This window comes from Sander lucioperca, chromosome 15 (assembly GCF_008315115.2).
Source record: "Sander lucioperca isolate FBNREF2018 chromosome 15, SLUC_FBN_1.2, whole genome shotgun sequence".
Classification (NCBI taxonomy): domain Eukaryota; kingdom Metazoa; phylum Chordata; class Actinopteri; order Perciformes; family Percidae; genus Sander; species Sander lucioperca.
This window is the reverse complement of record NC_050187.1, coordinates 23,814,167-23,840,276: the sequence shown is the minus strand read 5'-3', so window position 1 is coordinate 23,840,276 and position 26,110 is coordinate 23,814,167. Positions and strand designations below refer to the sequence as shown.

Sequence of the window (26,110 nt, the reverse complement as noted above, 5' to 3'; positions counted from 1 at the left end):
GTCTATTTGGCTGCTTGTAGTCAGATGTGACTGCAAAGCAGAGCTCAGGAACAGCTTGCTAATTGTGTTTCAGACCTTCTCTGTCACTGATGTAGGAGTGAGGTCTAAAAAGGTTGCTTTGCCCCTGTTCTCAATCAAAGACAATCAGATTAAACAGTGCAGAGATGTGCAAATGTGTGTGTGTGTGTGTGTGTGTGTGTGTGTGTGTGCTTACCAATAAAGAGACTCCAGATTTGGAGACAGCCTTGACTCCTGCTGTTTGCTTTGTTCATTAAGAGGAGATGAGCAGATGGTTTGCTGGTCTGTTGTGCAGTACACACAAGCGGACACACACACACACACACACACACACACACACACGCAGAAACACACACATATGCAAATACACATACACACATGCATGCTCGGTCCTGTCACCTTAGCTTTATCCTCCATTTATCTTTTCCATTACACATCTCTCGGCAGGACAATGCGACTCTGTGAATTGTGAGGGATGCGTGTGTGTGTGTGTGAGAGAGAGATACAAGGGACTGTGAAAGAGTAGAGCGGTGAGCTGAATGAAGTCACAAACCTTTTTAGTCAAGACAGCCTCTGAGGTGGTCATCTGAAAAGCTGATGACTCATTCACACATTCATGTATGTGAATCATTGCTTTTCACTTGTCAGCCACTCTGTATTCAGGAAGAATTGCTTGTAACAGAGGTATTGTTTTAGTTCTGCATCACAGCTTATCTGCCTGTGTCCAGGAAATGGCACACTGCACATTTACACAAGGTTGCATGAGCAAAATCTGGCATACTTCAAGGATTTTTTGGCACAACAAATGGCTTCAAAACAATGTGAAATATGTTATTTAAGACTTTAGAAAACTTGAGCAAATCCTCAGCATCTTATGTAGAGGAAATTATCTGCTTAAAATATTTAAAAACATTATTATTATTATTATTATTATTACATACTTATTCAATTTCCCTCAGCATCTGTTGAGGATAACTTAAAGTTTATGATGCTTTCAAATATCTCTAATATGTATGCAGAAATACTTTTTTTTCAAATTCTAAATTACAAGTTGAGCAACAATTGATTTATATGCCCAGACAATTTCAGGGCCGCAATCCAAAACGTATCAAAAAAGGCCAGCAAAGACTATAAAAGAGCCACAAATTTTCACACAGCAAAAATGTCTCTATTTTTTTTCTTTACAAAATTCTAATCTAATCTAATTCTTGTCTCATTTTTCTATAAATTTACCAAATATCTCAACTCTTAACTATTAATTGACCCAAGTATAGCTTTTGAAGTCCCTCACCCCGCTTTATATTTTAAAGAAACATGACAAAAAAAACGAGTGCAGCCACAGAGAAAGAGAGTGCATCGTCATCATGTTTTACTGAAGGACAGCTTACATGTGACCCCGCTCACCCCCTTCCCTTCTGTCTGTCGATACTTACGTGTATGTTTTTGAAGATGGTGCAACAATCAATGTCACATCACTACTCACACGCTCACATATGTATAGACATGCAAGCACATGGACCTCCCCCTCCTCCACACCCACAAACAAATCTCAAGGGTTTACCATACCACAGAATGCAAAACTGTCACAAAAAACAACAAAACTATAATATAAATCCACATTTTCAGAGGTGTGATGTATTTTAGATAAACAAATAGTTATTCAACAGTTAAACAAAAGTTGCATTCAGAGACTGCACTTATGAAACAAAGAAAGAAGCACTGACACAATTTAATAAAAAGGATTTGTATTGTTTGTATTGTCAAACTGCACTACTGCATAACATACACAATACAAGTCATTTACTGACTGTACAACATGCCATTATGTTTGTCTGATAATAATAATAACAAAAAGGATGGCTATATATATGTACAGAACTCTGTTACAAGATATATTCATCACTTGTTGTATGATAAACAGCACTAACAAAAAAACAAAAACAACTATGGTCATCTTCATCTAGGATAAAAACCTTGTTTGAAAGAAACACAGTCAAACACATCTTTAGAATAAAGTACTGTTCCCACTACGGCCAAGATTCGGTGATAACTGCAATAAATTAAACAAGAGAACAAAGAAAAAGTTCAAATGTCACCCTTAAAATGTAGGGGAGTCCTCTCGAGGAGGCGGAGATGTGTATCTCAGATGCCATTGTGTGACCAAGCATGCCTGTTTTATTTCTCATAAACGAGGAATGTTCATCTCTCTATTCTTCCATTCATCTATCCATTCATCCATCCATCCTTCCACCTTGTCTTCAGTACATCCCAGTGGTCTGCAGGAACACTCTGCCCTCTGAAATCCAGAAAGAAATCCAGTCTAATAAAACACAATCAAAATTCTATAAGTTATAATGAATTTGGACACATTCTTAGACCACAGTGACTGTAACAGTAGGAGGACAAAATGATGTATGCTATTAATTCATTTGCATAAATATTGAACAAGGCCCCCTACAACCTTGACCAAAGACCATTAATAAAAGATCATTATTAAGTAAGGCTCAGTTGAAAGTGTTTTTTTCGGCCCCTGATCTCTGTTTTTGGCGATAAAACTTCCTGGCACAAAGGAACCACATCCTGCCCTACTGTCTGACAGACAATTCCCCTTTAAATGATTTATTACTGGGTGTTAATTATGCAAATTATGTCCAAACAAACTCGTCACGAGGACAATTAAGACAGCCGTTAATTAGTGGCCAGTTCTCTTCTTGCTTCACTGACATTCAATTAAAAATTGGCTTTGAACAAGCACGCTGTCTGGTACGGCGGTCCTGGCACGGCGCGGAGCAGAGGTGGGCTGGAACCATGCACTCTTTTGATGAGGCCGGGCTGGAGATCACGGCCATTTCTTTTTTCTGTCTATTTAAGACGTTGCATGTGGGACTTTCTCACATCTATCTTTGTGAAGACAATAATGTTGGCAAAATAAATATATTAAACGCCCATCTCCATTAAAATGGTAGCCCCAGTGAACTGCCTCATGCTTCATTTAATTTTTGTTCAACTTCTCAGGAGCGGTCTCCCTGTGAAATCTTTGAAAACCCTTCCAGTAGACTGGTCAGTTAAGCATCAAAAGCAGTGGGTAATAATACAATCTGTTGTCCCAGTTCAGTTGATAGGAGCAAGATAAACCCCCAGCAGCAGGTATATGACTGTTTATTCCACAATTCTTACACTGAAATGGCATTTTTCAGTCAATTTACCACTGTTAATAAGTAATTTATTACCACAAACTTGGTACCTTTACAAATATTGGTACACATATCTTTTCTTTTAAACAAATTCATTCATACTATTTTTAAGAACTAGATTGCCAAGAGAAGAAAAAATAAATAAATATACATATATATATATATATATATATATATATATATATATTTCAAAACTCTGTAATAAGATTGTTTGTTTTGTTTTAATTTCCTTTAAGGTGTCTGTTGGTGAGAGAACATTTTACCTGTGACAGCAGCTTTTCTACTTTAGTCTTTTCCGTCTAATAGTTGCACAACTATAACATTTCTACTGATCAGAATATGAAGCTGGTTTTTCACAGCAACACACTGAGGAAGCTGTATTAGTTATCTGGACACCTGTACCTTGTACTGTTGCCTTGGTGTCCAGCCTGTTGTCATCGTGATTGCTCCCATCCATGTCCTGGGTCACGGACTCTGTGTGAGGAGGGGCTGCTGATGATTGATGGCCTGTAGTTTGGTCAATAATTAATAAAGACATTTAATCAGAGGCAAATGAACAGTCGAGGCTATGTTGCAACAGAAGGCTTGGTGACATTTAATATGAAAATGAGAATTGCGTTGGTTGTGATAACTTTAGGCTCACAAAAGACTATTCTGAATGAATAAAATAATTCATTATGTCCAAAACAGTTTCTGTTGCTGTACCTGTGTGTGTGTTGGCAGTGTGCAACAGGGTGTGCTCTGCCTGATCACGCAGTTTGACCTCCTCCTCCAAGGCCTCCTGTAGTCTCCTCTTACTCCTCTTTTCCTTCTTCAGGCGCTTCTGGATCAGAACTGAATCGAGAGGAAGAAGAAATCAAGAAGAGGAGGAACGACAGATGACAACGGATGTCAAGTAAATGTGTTTAGCAAATCAAATTATGCAGAAGCTTCGTCTATATCTATGGACTTTGAAGGTATTGTGAGCTTGTTGTGGTTTCAGTGAGATTTTAATTTTTCGAGTAATAGTCTGTAAATGCTCCTGGTTTACAGTTTGCATGAAAATCAAATTGGATGCTTTCACAGAGGACGTTTGACAGCAGAACTGTCAGTGTTTAGATGTAAAAATTAACACCATGCCAGCGTTCAGAACAGAAAACATATGATAGTTTTGTGAGGGAATAAAACATCACTCCAATCAACACTTGCCAACCAAAATAATTTCCAGGTAAAAATCTTCATTTAACACTGTTGAGGGTTTACACTGCATTTTCTGCAAAGTCTACCTGAGTATCTACTCCCTAAGATACATTATGTGATGCTTGATATGGTGTGGCCTACCTCTGTTTTTCTGCTCCATGCTAAGCTGTCTCTCCAAGGTCTCTCTGAGCTCCCTCTCTCGGACCAGCTCCATCTTCAGCTCCGTCCTCTCCATCTGGTCCTGCTTCTCCTGCGCCCGGGCATTCTCTATGGCAACCCTCAGCAGACCCTGCTTGGAGACACACAGGAACACATCAACAGGTTACACACTGATCAGAAGCCAGGAGAGGCGTTTGTCTTCTTCAAAGACTTGCACCAGAGACAAAAAAACCCTTACTTCACCTAATTCTAAGTAAATATTTCTGTTTTTATAACACTTTAAACGAAGGCAGTCTGTTTTTAATGTAAAAAAAAAAGGAGCATGTAAATCATCTTACTGTTAAAATAAAAAGATTACAAAGAATTTGGCTCTTCCTAAGACAATGTTTCGTCTAATGTTTTAGTCAGGTGTATAATTCCTGGATTTACTCAAGCAGGAAAAGAAAAAAAGAAAAAAAAACAGATTTTAACCTCATGAAAGTCAACGCTGATCTTTTAACTACATGCTAACTGCCATCACATGAGGGTCAGATGAGGTTAAAGACATGTTTTTTTTTTCTTCCTGTGAAAACCCAGCCAGTCAGTGCTTTCATTGTGACACTGCTATAACAAAGACATGTAAAATCGGAGAAGCAGGTCAGCACACGCCCATCCCAATTACTGCACATCCTAAATGTCTGCCTCGTCTGCTATTTACCATTTCAGGAAATCCCAAAGAGTGTCTCATCTCCCTTCCTATTCATCTCAGAGTATAATAATAAGAAAGCCCCGGCAGAGCCTCACCTGGATGTTCGTGAGCAGGGTCTCTATGGAGGACAAGCCTTCCGGGAAGATGAAGGGAGTGTGGTGGAGACCTGCTGGGAGCTTCTGTCCTGCGGGGTAAGATACCCTCTCACAGCCTGATGGGGGTTTGTGGTAGACTTGTCTATCACAGCTCTCCCTGGTTGTCTGAGCGGCCAAGGAGCTATTATCTGGAGGGCAGAGAGACATTTGGATGTCTAGTCTGTTGAATCAATTTAACACAAAAGGCTTACAGTTTATTCTACTTTACCTTTGAAGACGTATTCTATATTTTTCTTCCCATGAAAAGACCAACAATGAATTGATCCTACCAGCAAGTATTTTGTGTGTAGCCAAAGCCTGGTGTAGCTGACTCTGTGCCATACACCTCCATTGTTGTCCAAAAAACTATTAATCAGTGAGCCACATTTTAGCTCTGGGTAACATCCCTTCATTACCCTGAACATGGACACTGTAGTTTATTTATAAGTCGTTCCCACATACACCATTCTGCTATTGTAAATAATCAGAAGTGCACCAAATCTGTGACTGAAAATAGTCTGCAACAAATGCACAGTTTACTCCTGTTTGAGTAACATCTGCTAAAAACTAGTGCCCAGGTGCTTTATGAAATAACTTGGCCGTTTAAAAAACAAACAAGAAAGTATATATTCATGAGCTGTTTTTTAAGATGTATGTCTTCAGTAGAAACAGATGGGCTTGGGGATGTGCACCAGGGTAGGGAAGTCAAAAAGTATTGGGAGATGGACTACACAGAAGAAGAAATATACAGAATACCTCCCAGCCTTATCCTTTAAACACTGATGTACAGTAGTTGACTTTACTTTCTTTTCTGAGATGAAGACACCTTCAAAATGAATATTTTTATAGTTTTAAATGTAAGTGTAAAGTGCATTTATAGTCACTATAGATGCAAATGAGGGATGATTGCTCCTCAACTTTAAAACAAAAGCCTTGTACGAAGTCTCAGAGATGCCAATTAATTAACAGTCACCTGTTTTCTTTGTCTTGGTCTTTTAATTTTATATTTTGTGCTTTTCACATTGTGCATCTTTATCTTTGCTCCCTCCTGTGAAGGCCTTTAAAAGTACTGTTTTGAAAAGTCTTTTCTTTTCCTGTGCCACTGACTAATTTACACCATCACCACCATCACCAACACCACCAACACACAAATTATTTCCTGTTCAATATATTGCTTCCAAGCATTCATGTGCCATGTTTGTTTCAAACCTGCAAACGGATCATCATTCCAGCACAATACATAATCAGGGTTGAATGCAAATTTCTATAATTTATAGCATACCAGTAAACATATCAAGCCCAACAGTAAATAGGTGTTTACACTAATTACTGTGTGTGTGTACGCATATGCAGAAGTTCTGGTTTTGGGTTTTGAAAATGTGATTAGCCTTTATTAGATGGCACTCTGCCTATTGATAATGCATCACAGCTTGACATCTCCCATAAAAACAGCTAAGAAGCTGCATTATGGATGACCATCTGTTTGTAAACCTGAGAACTGCGTGTTCCTGATTCGTGACAGTAGGGGAAATGAAGATTAGCAATTTTTTTCCACATCAGGCAGTTGCTCACTTTCTGCATTTACTGTCATCCGAGCCACTGAGGACGAAGACGTCCTGGGAGTCCGGCAGGTACTGGAGCAGAGACGAGTGTGAACGTGCGATGTGATATCTGGCACTTTTCTCTGTCTGTGACAAATGACAGTGTTTTCTCCACTTAGCTGACCACAGCATCTTCTGCTCCAAATCCACCCACCTCCCCTACTCTGCCTCGGTCTCACGTCTTGGCAACTGTCACATTCAAGGTGTTTCACAGATGAGAAGCAATACTCCCCCTCCTCCTCTTTCTCCCTCTTTCTTGCTAAAAGCATTGCTCTGTAGAGAAAGGTAATTAGCAGGTGCTGGCGAGCTCAGCGGAGGGCATCCAACTACACTCCCGTGGCTCACACACAGACACAGACACACACACACACACACACACACACACACACACACACACTCGTAGCCGGTGAAGTGCGTAGTCAGCAGCGTGGGCTCCCTAGGCTCCTTGGATGTGACTGATCCTTTATTGAGTTACTGTTTTACGCCTACTTTACTTCACACTCACACGTTTGGCATAAATACACACACACACGCACACACGCACACAACCACACACGCACACATGCACACACACGCACGCACGCACGCACACACGCACGCACGCACACACACACACACACACACACACACACACACACACACACACACACACACACACACACACTGCTGCCAGCTCGTTTGATCATTTACCCATCTCCCTAACCAAGGTCACTGTCTGTTTTTCTCTTTTCTCCCAAACTTCATCTCTCTTTTTCCCCTCTCTTATTCCTCTCCCACCCGTCCCCAGGGCTAATGAACTTCACCACGTGAAGACTGCCAGTCAGCGGAAGAGAACAGGAGGTAGGAAGGGAGGGAGGAAGAAAAGGAGAGAGACAGACAGAGAATAAAATTCTGCTGATGTTTGGTTAATGGGAGTGAGGTGTCAGGGATGGCCTCTGATCTTTGCTGCATGGATACGTTGTTCAAAGACCACTGAAACAGCACACACAGCCAAAACTGACTCACATACAGTAGCCTTCACACACACTCAGAGATTATCATACAATGGATTGGCAGAATGACAGCGCTGAAGTGCTCTTTGAAACAACAATCCATGATTGTGATGTTGTAGGTCGAATACAAAAGCCTGCAATCTAGCAAATGTACATGCGTTTCATTTGCATGCAGCAAAATCAATTTAAAATCAATTGCATAAATGCGATGTCTGATGCATGGCATTCACGTTGTTGGTGCCATCACTGCTTTGTCAATATGTTCACAGATACCTGACAGCATCTGAAACCTTACCTGGGAGGCCTTTGTGATTTTTAGATTCGATTACTGAATAATGTGATTCAGTATTAGAATACATTTACACAGGCGTGTGCACACACATACAAACTCTCAGTTTCTCCCTCTCTCTCTCTCTCTCTTGCACCGTAGATTTCTGCTGACTGTTTGTCCTTGAGCAGTCCTCATTAAGCTAATGCAAACCTCCCTGACAGAGAGAACCAAACAACTGACGTTGCAGCACCGTGGCAACGCGGGCCCTAACGACAGGGAGGCGGTCGTTATGCAGATGAGGTCCAGCTGAGAGCGCGGGAGGCCGCCTGGCTCGTTAGGCCGTGGCCCGGCAAATGGCTCGCTAATGTAACACTGCTTCCTGGTCTAATGGAGCCCTGTTTTGCAGAATTATTTGTCTTTGCTCTCTGCGGGAAAACAGGGGGGCCACCGACAGCGAGAAGGAGAGGAGGAAGAGGAAAGAAGCGATGAGACAGTGAATCCTTATCGACCTGTTACTGAGATATGTCTTTCTTGTCGCACTGTTAGAAACCCTTTCTTTTTTTAAATAAAATGTTTTAACTAAACCATGCCAAACACTTGCCACAAGTGTTTAAATACACAGAGTGTAAATGATGACACAGATGGATGGATTGGATTTGTTGTACTGTATTGACAGACTTTGTTCAAAGGCAATTGATTCGTCAGATAAATAATCATTACTGATTAATAATCAGTAAATGATTAATGACTGTAACAAGACATTCTCAGAAAACAGCAAGAACTTAAACTTTGAAGTGAAGCCGACATATCATTTGACAAATTTGAGTAATGTAAGACAATTCACATTACTTTTAAAATAAGACTAAAGACATACACATACAGCTATACATAAATAACAGTGTATCTTACCTCTGTCAGTGTGGCCCCTCTTGTTCTCCTTGCTGTACTCCACTGAGGTCCCATCTGTCTCTCTGGTCCCATGCACCACACCAGGGGAATGCCCCAACACATTGTGACTTGATGGCAAGCCATCATCATGTGGGTCTGAAACAAAAAAGTAAAAACAGATCATAACTTACAAATTCCTCACAGGGATTGTTATAACTAAAGCATCCTTCATTTCTGTGAGAATACTTTCCCACAGGTGAGTACGTACGTGTGCTTTCTGCAGTGCGTTCTGTGTGAGACGGTGAACTCGACACACTGCTGCTGTGATTGGATGACATCTGAGCTTCGTCCAATGAGGGAGAAGGGGAGGGGCTGTCACACACTCGCTCCTACCAAACCAAACCAAAAAAAAAAGAAGCTTATAGTGACAAAATCAGCTGACGATTATAGCTTATAAAGTACAAAACATTCAAAATAAACCACAAAACATGAATCACACTTTACTTTGGGAGCGATACTTTCCTAAAAACTGTGTAACACACAGAGTGTTTGTCATACTTTTTATGCTTCCATTTGATGCCTTTTGAGGCTGATTATTTTGCCGAAAAAATAGACAGATAGTAGATACTGAATTCTGGGTTGGATGATCTTAAGTCTAAAGTTTAAATCTAAAGAACCCCTCTGCCCCGTGCATTTTTGGCAATATATACTGTAATACTTCCAAACCTCCTTTAATTAGTCTTGAGAGTGAGTGAAACTACTGAAACTTAGGACTGTTTTTCAGCAAAGTGACCAACTTGGTTTTGGCTAAGAAGGCCAGCGTTTCTGTCTGTATGCAGGATATCTCAAGTATTTATAAATAGATATGTGATTGGCCTTAAGCCAAAGAACAAGAATTACATTCTGGTAGTGATCCAGAACTTGGATATCCACCAATAGACAATTACCGTTTTGTTAGCCATACCCATTGGATGAAAGAGAGATAGAAACTCGATTCTAAATTCTGCGCAAAAATGATCAAAAGATCTTCAATTCAAGGGTTACAAAAAATGTCTTTGGATGTTAAAAGCCAGTTATTTAATTTAGTGTTTTGAATTTTAAAACAACACTTCTATGTAATTAAAACTCTGATTTCATTTCAGGAGATCCCGGGTGTCACATCGACTCTGGCTGGTGGTCAGATCCACCGGGCTGATGGGCCTCTGAGTTCACCTTAATGACGGAGGTGGGAGCCCTGGCAGGGGGCTTGGCGTGGAGCTGCGCCACGTTGGCCATGCTAGCCAGCGTGCTCAGTCGGTTCATCTGGCCCATCGCCATTGAAACGGAGGCCGGCGCCAGGCTGGCAGGGATCAGAGGATGTGACATCATCATGAAGGGCAGCTGATCCAGAACTGGTGGGGGAGAATAGAATAAAACAGAATAAAAAAGAGAAGTATTGAAGGAGGTAGAGCACAGTAAGAGTATGTTGCTTCTCATAGAAGGTCAGACCAGCAGATATGTTTAAAGGCCATCAAAGCTGCACTATGCATGTACCCAACATGAAACACGTCTCGTTTCTCTCTTTTTTCATTTTTGCTTCAGTTGTATTCATTCATCACAACTTAAAGGCTCTGCTCAGTCCTGTGCTGCGTACTGAACTGAAAGCACACAGCGTCTCTGGTTCTCTGATGACAGGATTGAAACTGGACACCAATGTCATTCCTCTGTGATGTCAATATTACCTGGATGACTGCTCTGCTTCTAAACCACGACTCAAAAATATGTGTGTATTTGAGTGTCAGGGGTTTAGAGTGTGGAAAAAGATAAGAGCAGAAAAAAGGGGAGGGAGATGGAAGAGGACATGGCTAAGACACACTCGCCCCGGCTCATTACAACACAAAGATGTAAAACCAGTGATGGCCTAAATATGTTTTTGTGATGCTTAAAAATGCTTTCAATGAGTGTCACCTGCAAAAACACAAACACAGCCTCTCTGGAATTAAGAAAAAACGGATAACTTTTCTTTCAATGCCCCGATATTTTTGACGATAATTCAACACGTTTTCAGCGGTTCAAACCAAACTCTTATTATCTTGGCCAATCTGTTGTTCGCACTCCTCTCGTTACGACAAGCATCCACTATCTTTAAAGAAAATCCTTCCTCTCAACAGTACCCTAGTGGGTTGTTGCAGTCCCTCTATTCATGAAACAAACAATCCTGTTGGGGGGGGGGGGGGGGGAAAATGACATAAATATTTATCATTTAATAAAAGGAAAAACAAAAACAAAAGAAACACAGGGAGGAAGTGGAACAAAAGAAGCTGATGGCAGTCCTGGTGCTGGGCCAGCAATGCACGCTGGGTAATTATAAACACAAAGGAAAAAATCTTGGACTCTATTCCGCACAATTGTCACAAATAATAGAACGAGTGGATGAAAACAAAAAAAGGCTATCCAAAGAGGAGAGATGAAATAGAACAAATAATGGAGGGAAAGGAAAGAAAGAGAAAAAAAGAAAGAGAAAGTAAAGAAAAGGCAAACTTAGAAATAAAGAGTGAGGCGTTGACTTTATGAGTCGGGCTCGCTGGACATATGTGCAGTGCTTTGTGCATTTGGCAGATTAGTCTCTCACTTGCCCAGAGCAGAAACCAATCCAAACAAAAGATCTGTCTGAATGGAGCTAAATAACCAGATGCTCCGACAATCAACTAGCAGCCAACTCCAAATATTAAGCCTTGGTTAGAAACCAGTGCTCCACTTTTGTCACCCCCACCCCTCAAACCCCACCCTTCTCTATAGTTTCATTTTCACTTAACTCTGTTTTTTCCCCTCTCTTCACTTTCTTTGCCCTCCCATCACTCTCTCTTATGTTTCATTAAAAAACATCAAAAGTCAAAGTGCCTCTCTTATGTTTATCCAAACAAACCATTACTGTAAACAAACAGTTACTGTAAATTTCCCAGAAGATCTTGTTAAATGCAGAAATGGCTGCTCCCCACTCCTCCCCAGCCCATAAGGTGTCACACTCAGCATTTGTGAGTGTGTGCGTGTGTGTAATCTGAGATTGCCTTTGTAGTGGTTAAAGCTCTGGTAGGGGCCTATCCTTCCCATAAGGCCGTGGGTGGCGGTATGGAAAAAACACATCGTTCTTATGTGTGTATGTATGCCTGCGCTACGTGTTTGTGTGTGTGTGTGTGTGTGTGTGTGTGTGTATGTGTGTGTTTCCACTTGACTCTATCATTAACAGTGATTAAGCTTTACAGGTTTATAATAGCTGGTGGTAACCATGCCACCTAACTGCGCACAGATGCTGGCAGTTGTAACTGAGTGTATACAATGGTAAACAATGCTTAAGACTGGGAGTGTTTACAGACACGGGTAAAGAAAAAGACACATGCGCACACACACACACACACACACACACACACACACACACACACACACACACACACACACACACACATACACACACACACACACACACACACACACACACACACACACACACACACACATTTCTAAAAAACACAAGGACACTTTCTTCCTTTTCATTTCTGTCCTAAAGCCTTGCAGTATGCGCTACATGGTAAGTGTGTGTGTATGTGTGTCCCAGGTTGATAGCATATTCCACACAGACCCCCATAAGCCCTGTCATCTGTCTAAACACACTGATGTCGCTTTAACCTGTCGATAGCAGTGGGGACGGTGCGTCCCATTTGTTTTTGTGTGTGTGTTTGTGTTAGTGTGCGTGCAAGTGTGTGCGTGTGTCCGTTCCTCCATCGATTGTCCAGGATTTGTCGTTTGCATTCAGGATAGTGAATTACAGAGAAGACTATTGATTTGGCTTCAGCCTCTCATCTTATTCATCTCTCTATCTTCCCACTGCGCTTGCTGTCGTCCACCAGTGCTCCACTTTTGCTGGCTACCCTCCTTTACTGCAAAGCCGGGGGTCAGTGCAGTAAAAGTTTTTGATATCATATGACTAAATTTTATACCTGCACAAGTAGCCAAAGGGATGAGAACACACTGCTTACTTATCTTTGAAAAGTAAAGACTTTTCTTTCCAGTAAATTCTGATCTAATGTTCGACTTAATACGACAGACCAATGCCATGTTGAGCATGAGTAACAGAGCTGGTTTGGGTCCACGCTCTCTTGATGTGATGACTAAGATGTACTAATGATTTGCCGGCAGCATTTTGGGGCCACAGAGCGGATGACCAACTGTGTTTTTCAGGATACGTTTCCTGAATCTCATCAAATCCCACAAGTATGCAAACAAATCCAAGCTGAAGGAAATATTCACCCGTACAGGCATTTATCACAGCCTGAAAACAATGGAATAAAACCTACAAAACTGGTGATAAAACATACATCTCCTCATGGTCCTTATGTTGTGATGGTTTGGATTACCTAACCTAGATGTTTATTTCTAATTTCATCTGAAGAACTGACTCACTGCTGCTGTAGTTTGTTTTCCATTCACAGCCTCTTAGAGGAAACATACCGGCAGCAGATATGGTGTCACATCCTGGTTTTAATCAGCTTGCTTCAGCGGCCGCACATAAACACAGCTGCTCAAGTCATATTGACTTGGGATCGTAGATGCGTAGAGACAACAACCGTGCGATGTGTTATATGACCGTAATTACAAATTTCGCACAGACGCATATGTGTGTGTGTGTGTGTGTGTGTGTGTGTGTGGATGGATGGATGGACAAACAGATAACACTCACCCAGTCCGTGGTTGGGGTCACCGTTCTCTCCGTTTGGCCCGCCATGGTTATGGTTGCTGTGGTAACTGGCCATCGCCTCCAGCTTGATCTTCTTGGCCAGGGCAGACAGATCTGAGAGGGAGACAGATATATAGAGAGGAAGAAAAAGAAGGACAGAAAGAAAGAAGAAGAATCAATAAGAGCCAGATCAATGGCCCCGGTGGAGGATTAGAGCAGTGGGTAGGCAGGAGGTTGTCATGGGAAGACAGAGGCCAGCCATTCACTCTGACTGCACCGCTGCACTGGCCATTTAGCCTGCCAGGGAATCAGCAGTGATAGGAACAAGCCAAGACATTCATCTCTCCCACACAGGGACATCACATCCCACAGCACAGCACACACTCAGCGGCGGCAGCAACTCCACCTTTTTGCCCGACAGTACTTCTTTATCAGTATAAATTAGAAGCATTACAAAAAAAGTGATACTTTTAGATAAAAGATACTTTTTAATAGGGGTTGTGAACTTTGGGATAATACGAAATGGAGAGTGACAAAATGTGGCAGGAGGGCTGAGCCACATTTTAATTTGTGTCTTGAACCTCAGAAGGTAGTTTGACCCCCCAGATCAACCTTTAAAACTCTCTTATGCCACAGAAAATTAAATATCTCTCGTACTAATACAGACAAACACAGCGAATTATTAAAGTTGGACAAGCCATGCAACTGTGCAAACAAGCCATAAGTCTTAATTTCCTGATCTTGGATACATATAAACATTTGCTGCAAACTACAAACTGCTGAGTGTTTTTTCTTTGTTACACAAATGGTTTTCTAAGATGAATGTCTGCCCAAGACGTAGACAACCACAACAAATTGTTCCTTTTCTTCTCATCTTCTCTCCTTCCTTTTCCTGCCCTCTTCCCTGCTCTCCTCCCATCCCCTCTCCTTACTTTACCTTTTCAAATGTCAGCATCACAGCGGGACATAAGCCACCGTGTTGCGTGTGTGTATGTGTGAGTGCACGAGGGAGAGAAAAAGAGACTAAGGAGGATCACATCAAAGATTTCCCCTGCCTTTTACGCTCAAATGTCCTCCCTCTCTCTGTCTCTTTCTCGCCTCTCATGTGGCCAGCTCTAATCAGTAGCGTTGACATTGCTGCCGTGCCCTCTCCTTTGGTGGAAAAAGACTCTTTTCCCACTGAGAAAGATGCTCTTGAACACTCACGCATGCACAACACACACATATACACACACACACACTCAAGCAGCTTTGAACAGTGAGAGGAAGCGGAGCTAACAGAAAATGGCTTCTTTTGAGGCGCGGAATGAAAAGATCAGGTTGCAGTGAAGAGCACAAAGCCAAGGGCAACTTTGAGAGCAGTGAGGTGCCAACAATTACTTCTCTCCCTTTCTCTTTGCCACACACACACACACACACACACACACACACACACACACACACACACACACACACACACACAAACGCACAACTGTTTGTGACAAGAACAAGCAGCACTATGGCCTTTAGCAGGCAGTTGACTGAGACTGTTCAAAAATATAAAACAGATTCTGACATTACAAATAACAGAATGTCCTTCAGATATTTTTGCTCATCTTTTCACCTGCCACTACATTCAAAATTGTTTAATTACCCTAAAACTTAATTTCATACTTGAAGAGACAATTAATGGGCTAGAGTGTCATACACAAGAAGAATGGTACATTTTCTAGTAAAAAAACAACAAACAAATTAAACATATTTTAATTCCTATTTATGTTTTTAAGCAGGAGTTCTTACGGAAATTATACAATTGATTTCAAAGAGGTTTCAGAGGCCTCAACATTATGAATCTTGCTCAACTTAACAGAGGACTTTGTGTACTTATAATTCAAGAAAAAAGGCCAAATTGCAAAATATGAGTTGTTTCTCGCTTGTCAGCAGTTTGTATGCTAATTGTATTAATCAACACACAGGTCGCCTCTCTCTGAACCCCTCCTCCTCACCCCATTGATGATGGGTGAAATGTGTCATTATGGGGTTCTGCAGGAAAAGTAGAAAACACATCCTCTGCCTATTCTGCATAAGCAGCCTGCACTTTTCTTTAAACTGATGGAAGTAACTCAGCTGGCTACTAGGTCATATTTTCCGACAGCTGAAAAGAGAACAACATTTGAACTTTGCCAGCAGCTCCTCTGAGGGCTGAATCTACATTGTGTCACTAATTCACTGTTTAAAGCAGCTCACGGCGCCAAAAGAGGGATTTCTAATGTGACTTCTGTACAGTTCTGAAGACTTACAAACCTTGACCTTATGAAAAAGGAAAAAGGGGGATTTAGAGAGTCAGAGAGGCCTACCCTTTTTAATGGCTGACTGATACAGCATACACCGGCAGGTGAATTGAATGGATTTGGCCATGTTTAATGCCAAATGACTGAAGTCTTTTACAATATTGTCAAATGTTGTATGGTGTCTCCCAAATAGTATAGATATCAATTATACATTTTATTAATGAATGCATTTATATTTGAGTCAAAAGAGTACCTTTTTCTTATATATATATATATATATATATATATAAGAAATAAATACATAGTTATATAAATAATAAAGCAGATAACTTCTGTGTGATTCAGTACACTGATGTCTGTATTACTGCTGCACATCTTCTCCCTGAAAATGTTCTTAATAATATTCAGAGTGAAGACACAAGTTACTGAACGGACTGTAGCGAGCCTGATCGAGAATATTTTTGTGACTTATGATTGTGGAGCAAATAATTATGAAGGCATCAGAAAATAGGGAACACGAATCTGTCAAAATTGAAGGTTATTAATTTGCCCATCAAACAAGGCAAATAGGAGAATGAAAAAAAAGTGAAATTGTGAAATCTAACAAAACAATACAACTGTAATTGGTGAAAAAAAAAAACCCACTAATAAAATATGTAAAACCTTTTTGGAAAGTGCAAATTCTGTAACTTGAATATGATGCCAGACTAGTCAATGTAAGATGCACACTGGACATCATCATTATATGGTGTCAATCATTCCCCTAAAACAGTGGTAGTTTATTATGTCTGTGTGCCTGTGTGATATTATTTCTACAGTACACGTGTGCACATGGGTACATATGTACTGTATGTGCGTGGTGAGGCCTGGGTGGTCACCTGCAGGAGGTATGATCCCAGCGTGCATCAGACCGCTGTGGGACAGCATGTGGTGAGTCCCACCCTCTGTCACACTCTGCAGCCTCTTGGGCGGTCGTCCCGGCCTCGAACTGCAGGCAGAAAAACACAAGTTAACATTCGTTATTAGTCAGTTTAATACTTAATACTTCCTCAGTCAGTCTGTTTTTCATGCTGAGACTGAGATGGGTGGCCTGGTTAGAAAACTGCCTTTCAGTCTGTAACCCTCTGATCCTGCTGAAGTGTCAACAAGCAAAACACTGAAACCTGACCGGTTCCAGGAAGGCTGCTGTACAGCAAATCTGACCTCCCTGTGGATGCGAGCAAGCAAAAAAGGAGTTTCCCTATATGGCATCAATAAAGCACCTCATTACTGTTCAGCTTACTCATTTGTTTGCTTATTAAATGTGTTTGCTCACCTTCTTCCCTCCCCATCCTTTCTTCATTGGTCATTCATTCCCTTTTTTCCCGCCATGTCACACATTTCCTTAATAAAGGCTGCGACTACAAGCAGATTCACATGGTTTGATTGAGCAGGGCATGCTCAATCAAACCTTAAGGAGGTATGTGAAAAGCTGTCAGCCATCACTTTGGCTCTGACTAAACGTTGTGAATGTCCTGACAGGGGAAATGACACGGGCCACATCAGGCTTAATGACAACCAGCGCAGCTCATCTCCTTTTATACCAGACTGACATTGGATAACATGAGTCTGTGGGCGAGTGCATGTGTCTGCGAAGTGTGTGTCTGTGATATTAAAAGACAGAGTAAATAAAAGAGGGAAAGAAGAAGGTGTGACAGAGCAACGTAACAACACAAAGATGAAAAAGGGAGATGGATGGAAAGATGAGGAGATGTAAAGTAAAGAGAAGTAAAGAGGAGAAGAAGAGAAGAAACATATCGAGGGAGAATCCAAGAGAGTGAGAAAAGGTGGGAAAGAGTAAAAAAGAGAGAGGGAGGGATAGACTAGCAGCAGCAGCAGCTTCCTAGCGTGGGGTGTCTTTGAGCAGATTTTAATTAGAATCTAATCCAGCCGTCATTAAGGCCCCATAAACGAAGCTGTCAGTCAGGAGATTAATGGCGCCTCATTTGCATATTGCATATAATTCATCAATTACCCAGCAGAAAGGACCAATCCCCTGTTGACACACCCACTGGCTGAGATGGGGTGGGGGGTGGGGGGTGGAGAGAGACAAAAAGACAGAGAGACAGATTGTGTAGTCACTAACTGTGGGAGAAAAACAGGTAGCTTGAGTGCGTGTGTGTGCGAGCATGTGTGTGATGATGTCTGGTATGCGTGTGGTGTGTGTGTGTACGAAGTGTTCAAAGGTTAATTTGATGAGCCGATGAGCTCCACAGTTCCTGCCCTCAGTTTTAATGAGTTGTTATTATTGTCTCTTATTATGGGCCCAGACCGACTGGGATGTGACAGCTGACATCAGATATATCTCTCTCTCTCACACACACACACACACACACAGGCACACAGGCACACAGGCACGTAGACAGTGAAAGACACACACTCAGGTAGACATACACATATTCACACCCACACCCTGACAGACAGACAGCAGGAATGTACAAGAGGGATGAAGTTGTGAATGTGTGCGTGTTGGTTTTTCGGAGGCAAGGGTGTATTCACATCACACAACATGTTTTGCAGTGCATATAGAGCAGCATACTGTGCTTAACAAAAGCAGGAAATATATTTTTAGGTCTCAAGTTTAAAGGTAAAGCAACACAGTTGAAACACATTAAATACACAGAGACCAAAGACCGTGGTTGGTTTTTACAGCAGCCGCTTCCCTTTCCCTTACTACTGTTTATTTGCACACACTAATTAATGGCCTGTGTGTATTGTGTGTATCGTGTGTGTGTGTGTGTGTGTGTGTGTGTGTTGGTGGGTGGGTGGATGTGTTGTGCCTTTGTATATGTTGCATTTAATTTCGTAAAGAAATGGAACCTAATTTTGTGTTTAGTCTGCAAGTGTGTTGATACATCAAAGTGACCCGTAGAGGGAGATCTATGTGTGTGTGTTGTGCATGCAAGTGTGTGTGTGTGTGTGTGTGTGTGTGTGTGTGTGTGTGTGCGCGTGTGTGCGTGTGTGTGTGTGTGTGTGTGTGTGTGTGTGTGTGTGTGTGTGTGTGTGTGTGTGTGTGTGTAGGTGTGTGTATGTGTGTGTAGGTGTGTGTGTGAGGTTGGAGAGCACCGGTTCCCTGAGGTAGGATTAATGAAAAAGCCTTTCATGGAAAAGTCATCAAGCTGAGGGGATGGAATGAGAGAGAGGAGGGGGGAGAGAGAAAACAGTTCATTGTGTGTGTATAAGGTGTGTGTGTGTGTGTGTGTGTGTGTGTGTGTGTGTGTGTGTGTGTGTGTGTGTGTGTGTGTGTGTGTGTGTGTGTGTGTGTGTGTGTGTGTGTGTGTGTGTGTGTGTGTGTGTGTGTGTGTATGTAGAGGAGGGGGTGTATGGCTTATGACCTCTTTGTCTCAAACTTTAATTAAAATCTCACCAAGACGTCCTCCCTCATGCCAACACTCTGGCCACACACACACATTTAAAAAAAAAAAAAAGGTACTCTGTACATTGAGTTCTGCCCTCCAAGCTTAAGCTTAGTGTGTGTGTGTGTTACCTGAAACATGAAACGCCAAACATGGCAGCTGGAGCTTAACACAGGTGGAACAGAAACAAAACATAACAAAGATGACAGATCTCGCTCTTCCTCGCTAACACACACACACACACACACACACACACACACACACACTCTGAGGGAAAAGAGAAAAGTAATGAAAGAAGAGGAAGTATTACAGTCAAAACAGTGGAACAGCTACTGGCTTGGAGGGACTGAGGTGCTGATAGGTAGCAGCTGTGTGTGTGTTTACGAACAGTGTGTGTAGGACAACTAGCTCAAACAAGATTTTGTTTGGAATATATTAGGGGCGGTTTACAGCTCCCATGCTCCCATCCTTTCAATCTGTGTTTATCACACGGGTTTGTATTTGCCGTCACGGTCCGGTTTGATAAATCATATCGTCGCTGCTGTGCGCAGGAAGACTTATGCTGCTGGTCAGAGAAGGCAGGAAAAGATTGATGTTGTGATCTTCCTCTCAAATTGAGAGCTGAAAAAAAAGCTTTATGCGCCATTGTTATTAGGAAAGCATGTGTGATGATGTCATGAAAGAAGCAGGCAGGACAGGACAGGACAGCACACACACACACACACACACACACACACACACACACACACGTTTGATCATGGCAAAAATCTGATCTCCTAAACTGATACTGCCTTGCATTCCTCTCCCACATTCCAGGGTCAAGACGATGTCAAGACCGTGTGTGTGTGTGTGTGTGTGTGTGTGCTCTTATGTGTACTCCATTAAAACCTGTCATAGTAGAAGACACGGAGGCCCTCTCTTTCTCATTGTGCTCTTCTCTATAAAACATCAAAAGAGTGCGGAGGTTAAAGTTGAGCTAATCACCCCACCCTAACACACATCAACACACACACACACACACACACACACACACACACACACACACACACACACACACACACACACACACACACACACACACACACACACACACAGCCCTCCTCCCCTTCATCCTAACGCTGCTGACTTTGACAGTGAGTTATGGCATGGCAGTGGGGCTCGGCTTTGAGGAGTCTACCTTCCCACACATACACACAACACCAGTTTGCTGCTGCCAACTTGGTTTGCCACAGAGAAACACAAAGAGCGGGCTTTTGTTGCACTCTGCGGGCTGCTTCATCTCATTTATCATTTGTTTCATTTAACTAACTTTTATTTGCCCAATGTTTATTCTACAACTGCTTCATATTTGATTTCAGAAGTAAACATATCTTCTCTTTTACCTGTGGTGGTATCTAGCCACCCCGGCTTTAAGGTGCAGATGTTTTGAGTTTTCTGCTTCAACCCCAATACAATGAAGGTGAAGAGAAATTTGTTTGTGGTACTCATACCATTTAAAATTTATATTTTCAGCAACATCTTTTTCCAAAAATGATGTCCTGTCCTGTATAGACAATGTCAACAGTTTTCATGGGGACTATTTCTGCAGAAGCCTAAAGAAGAACTTAGTCCTCTGAAAACTGTTATCAGTAACATGGACACTGTTTCTGGAAAGGAACTTATACCACCAAAAACAAAATATCATTCACCTCCATTTCATTGGGCTGGAAGCAGGAATCTCAGAGACATATATTTCAAAATGAGGGCAAACAAAACCAAAAACTATATGAATGGTAGACATCAAGTGGCAAATGATAAAATATATTTATGTAATTTAGATGAACTAACCCTTTAAAGTAGCATTGCTTAGGAAACGCATGTTTTATGCAACTTTTGAGGTCTTTGTGTGGTCTTTGTGTTGTTATTAACACATGCTTTGTTAAAAAGTAACAAGAGATCTTATTACCTCGCCATATTACATTACTTTTATATAATATATGGGGGGCAGAGGACATTTGTTTACTCTACATAAAGTATACATATGTACAATATATGCACAGGCATACACACACACACACACACACACACACACACACACACACACACACACACACACACACACACAGTTTGACCTGACAGAGCTGTTTGTTCCTAACCTAGAATGAAACTGTTCCTTTGTGAGGGAGAAAGAAAAGGACGGAGGATCAGGTTGCCTCCTACACGACATGTTCTCTCTGTGGAACTAATGTTATTTAGCAGCAAAGCCAGCAAACACACAGGCGTGACCGTGTGAGTTTGTGTGTTAGGAGATGACAGAGAAAGTGCGTGTTTGTGTGCCACCTATGCATGAATTATAACTCAGCTTTGACTGAGGGTGAAGTCAGCCCTTCTTCATGGTTTGATGAGTCAGTGGTCAGGGTGTGTGTGAGAGTGTGTTTGTGCACAGCAGGAGTAAAAGAGTGAGACAAAGAGAATGAAAGACAATGATAAACAGAGGGCATTTTTTTATAACCTTGTTTCATTACAATCTTAAAAAAAAAGAAACAATGAAGAGCCAAAAGAATAAAAAGCAGGAATCCATGTAGGATTCTGTTAGTCATGTTAAACTATCAGACAAGGCTGTGATTTCCCCTGCAGCCTGTCTGACTGTACTGGACTGGAAAATAATAAGTGATGGCTGTCTTAATCAGTAACAAAAACCTCACTGAGCCCTGACGCTGTCAGAGAGCCGTAACATCATGTTCTTGGAGATGAACTTTTAGGTTTAGTTGGCCAGCCTTCGCCGCTTTAACAATAAGCATCTGGAGTCTCACTTTTTACCTGCTACTGTATGTTGCTCCATCCACACCAGGGATTACTTAGAAACGTATACTGCAGGGGGTTGATACTAATGGCCACCACAGCACATTTGAAGCCTTCAGACAAAGAATCACGGAAGTCGTTTGAAGATTTCAGACGAGTGATGTTTTCAGATCTCATTAACTAAAGGCTGTTTGAGTGTTGTGTGGATAATTAGAGACGGCGGAGGCTATGTATTTTCAGCGGTTGTATAACAACGTTCCCATTAACATCTGACATAGAAAAAATCCCAAAGCAGTCAGAAGATGCATCTGGATTTTGTCTTGGTTGGAGGGCCTCAGATGCTTCAGCGCAGGTGTTAATCCATGCACATGGAGCTGGAAGCTGATTGCCATAATGTTTTAGTTTTTTTGTGTTTCTGGTTTTGCTCAACAAGTCAAAGTTTGTATCAGAGCTTAAAGATAAAAGTAAAGCCATACTGAAGCGCCTGAAGATTTGACCTACACCCAAGAAACATAAAAAAAAGTTAATACATTGCAAAATAAAAAAAATGTTGGTGTCTATCTGTACACATCTTGATGCATCCTCTTTCTGTATTTAATGGCAGGTGTAAATTGGATCATTCATGCTCTAAGGAGCAGGGATTAACTATCAAAGAATATAAATTCCCTAAACTAAGGCTAATCCACACTTCTCTGGATTCAAACCCATGCTGTTACGAGCATGTGGTCTGCACAACAGCAGACTGAGGGACCAGGAAACCACAAATCCCAGCCAATTTATAGCCCCTTTATCCAAACATCTCTGTGGCGCAATGGATTGATGACCCATGTAGTTGGTCACCATCAGAGTTGTGCAAAACAGCTAATTTACATAATCACATCATAAATACCGAGAATTCATTTAATCATCTCCTCTGTTCTAATGCTCAGGGCTAAAGAGTGTTGATATGATAAGACAGCGAGTTATTAAGGAAGGAGAGAGAGGGAGAGGGAGAGAGGGAGCCGGAGAGAAGGAGAGAGAGAGCAAAGGGATCAGTGAGTGAGTGAGTGAGCTTGTCCTGATTTAAGCTGCCGCTTGGGGCCAAATGAAAATTAATTAATTTCTGTGAAGAATCAATTTCTCAGAATGACAGTGTCAGATTCAATGTGTGTATGTATGTGTGTGTGTGTGTGTGTGTGTGTGTGTGTGTGTGTGTGTGTGTGTGTGTGTGTGTGTGTCAGAGAGAGACTGTGTGTGTGCATGTCAGAGAGAGGAGAGATGATAGCCTGTGATACAGCTGCAAACTTTTAAAGATTTTTTTTTATCAGGATTACTAAAATTCATTATCGTCACCACCATCATTACCATCACAGTCACTAATGGTAATTGGTGACAGGCTTAGCAGCAGTGAGGTGGTAAACAAAAAGGGGTTAACATGGACCTCCAGTCATCCAATACAAACAAAAGCAAATCATATTTTTAGATAAATTAATTTATGGAATGCTCCCTTTCCCCATGTTTACATGTTTAAGATGTCTAAAAGACTCTATTAGCCTTTAATTTAAAGGAATCTTTTGCAGATATCAGAGTAAACCTATAGCCAAATCTTGCAATATTACATAAATATTAGGGAACCTGATATAAAACATAACACCATAAGGTATTTGCAAACACATTATTAGGCCTAATTATCACTGACACGCAATTTGCAATATTATTTAGATTTTTGGGATGGATCCTGGAATGTCATGACCTGCAGACTGATGTCATATAGTATAAAGATGGAGGTAGAAGTCCCAAAAATCCTATTTTCACTGCCCTTTAACCTGCTTTAGCTAACCCCACCTGCAGCACCCCCCCTCAAACATAAACCGGGTAGGCTAACCCTAACCGCAACACATCATCGGGTCACACTCCCGCCTCCCCTCTCCTATCCCCCACACTCGCCTCACCTTGCGTTGGTACAGTCGCTGTAGAGCGTCTCGAAGTCCTGCCTGGAGATAAGTTTGCACCGGTTCACCCCGGGCTGTATGGCCCCAAGCCCCCGCAGCACCCGAACCTGCTCTACGTTGCACACCACTGGGGCAATGTCCAGCCGTTTCAGCTTAGTGTATACGGTGTGGAGCCCGCCGACCAGGTGCTTGAGAAACACATCGAAAGCCTGGGGCAGGCAGATGAGCTCCGTATCTTTCACCGTGAACGAGGCCAGCTTGGCACCTTTCACCTCCACCAGTTTGCACTCGTTGTTCTGCGGCGTGCTCTCCACGGGCGACGGGGTGGCGTACACTGGCTTAGCGCTGCTGGACAACGAAGCTCCTCCGGTTTTTAACGGGGTCCCGTTCGCTAGTAAGAGGTCCGCCCTAAACTGGTGAAGCAGCGCCGGGTGAGCCACTGGAGGAGCCGGGGAGGAAGCGGCGGAGGTGGCCGCAGGTGGCGGAGAGTTGGTGGCCGGAGAGACGGAACTCGGCGCCGGGTGGTGCCCGAGTGTAGCGGCGGGGAGCAGAGCTGGAGCAGCCGGAGTTGCCATGGTAGTCATGTCCGAGAATTTGAAACACAAAAAGTAAACTTCAAAGTCAACTATTTTAAGAAAGTAACTTCGCCGAACAAATGCGGTTGCTTTGTGAGAGGGAGCTGCGCATTGAGTGTGCCGACGAGGAGAGAGGGATAACAGGAGAGGAGAGGAGACAGGGTCCGTGTGTGGAAAAACAGATCACATAGTTGAATGAGAAAGAGAGGAGGCTTGTCTCCGAGCTGGAGATGCTACTGTCACATTATCATAAGGAGGTGGAGCCTGGGTATATTCTTAGAGAGTGAGAGACACATTTACAGAGAGGGAGAGAGAGGAGAGGGAGACAGCAAAGATTAGCCTACATAAACTTTGGATAAGCCTATTTATGAACGCCTAACGACACTTTAATATTAATGCTTTTTCAATCAATCCGTCTTCTTTAAACCTTCATGGTATCACTGTAATCGTTTGTGACTAATAGTTCTGTAATTGCATTATCTTTGAAAAAATATGGGTTGATTAGCCTACTGTATTATGTATTATATTATTATTTGTCTTGAAAGCAAATATTCTATATTTTTAATGCTAATGTGGATACCACTAGAGAGACTTGAATGAATAGGCTATAAACAAAATATAAAAGCACATCAGTTTGCAGAACTGTTATAAACTCTGAGGCATGTCAGGGTGAGATACTTATAACTGATATAAAGGCTTGGGAAGGAAAAATAGGCTATGTGTCCTTTGTAATGACTACCATTTTTTGTTTAATGCAAGCATAATGAAATATCGGTGAAAAACACCTGCCAAATTACTAGTAGGCTACATCCATGTTTAATTTAATGACACTACAGCTGGATAAGCAAAAAGCCTTAAAGATGTTTTGCCTTTGTTCAAGTAATTTATGTTGTACCTCATTTGCCATTGTTTTGTCATTATTTTAACTATTGTTTGCACTCCATACCATCATGATGTTAAATCAACAAATCTGAATCTGAATTTGAATCAAAACGATCCAAAATGACTCAAACCAGAGAGATGAGAGACTGTACAAAATCTCATATGGGTAATAACCTTGTCTTGACAAATTGACCCCTTTACCTGTTCCCTGTACTGTTTCCTCATCCAGCCCCCAACCCCACACACACACACACACACACACACACACACACACACACACACACACACACCATTTACATATGGAGCTTGCAGTTCTTTCAAAGTGGCTTTCACGGAACATTGTGCTGATAATGATCTTGGTCGTGAGGGAGAGAGAGACACAGATCTCCAGAGACTATCTCACCATAAGACAAGGGGGAAGAGGATAAAACTCAGACTGTA

At 41.8% G+C, this 26,110-nt stretch overlaps 1 protein-coding gene across 3 annotated transcripts; it reads right to left on the bottom strand.

Moving 5' to 3' along the window:
* Nucleotides 1-1,746: 1,746 nt before the first annotated feature.
* Nucleotides 1,747-25,019, bottom strand: dachc (dachshund c). 3 transcript variants are annotated; one of them, XM_031307838.2, is made up of 11 exons: nucleotides 24,213-25,019; nucleotides 16,984-17,093; nucleotides 13,839-13,949; nucleotides 10,337-10,515; nucleotides 9,393-9,513; nucleotides 9,146-9,280; nucleotides 5,334-5,521; nucleotides 4,533-4,680; nucleotides 3,918-4,046; nucleotides 3,615-3,719; nucleotides 1,747-2,338 (listed from the first exon to the last, which is right to left on the bottom strand). In XM_031307838.2, exons 1-11 carry the CDS (start codon nucleotides 24,794-24,796, stop codon nucleotides 2,277-2,279), a joined length of 1,872 nt encoding a protein of 623 aa, XP_031163698.1. In that variant the 5' UTR covers nucleotides 24,797-25,019; the 3' UTR covers nucleotides 1,747-2,276. The 3 variants fall into 3 exon arrangements, with proteins under 3 accessions (XP_031163698.1, XP_031163690.1, XP_031163706.1); XM_031307830.2 differs by having other exon boundaries at nucleotides 4,533-4,683; nucleotides 24,213-24,796; XM_031307846.2 differs by having other exon boundaries at nucleotides 1,747-2,314; nucleotides 4,533-4,683; nucleotides 24,213-24,796.
* Between the last annotated feature and the right edge of the window lie 1,091 nt (nucleotides 25,020-26,110).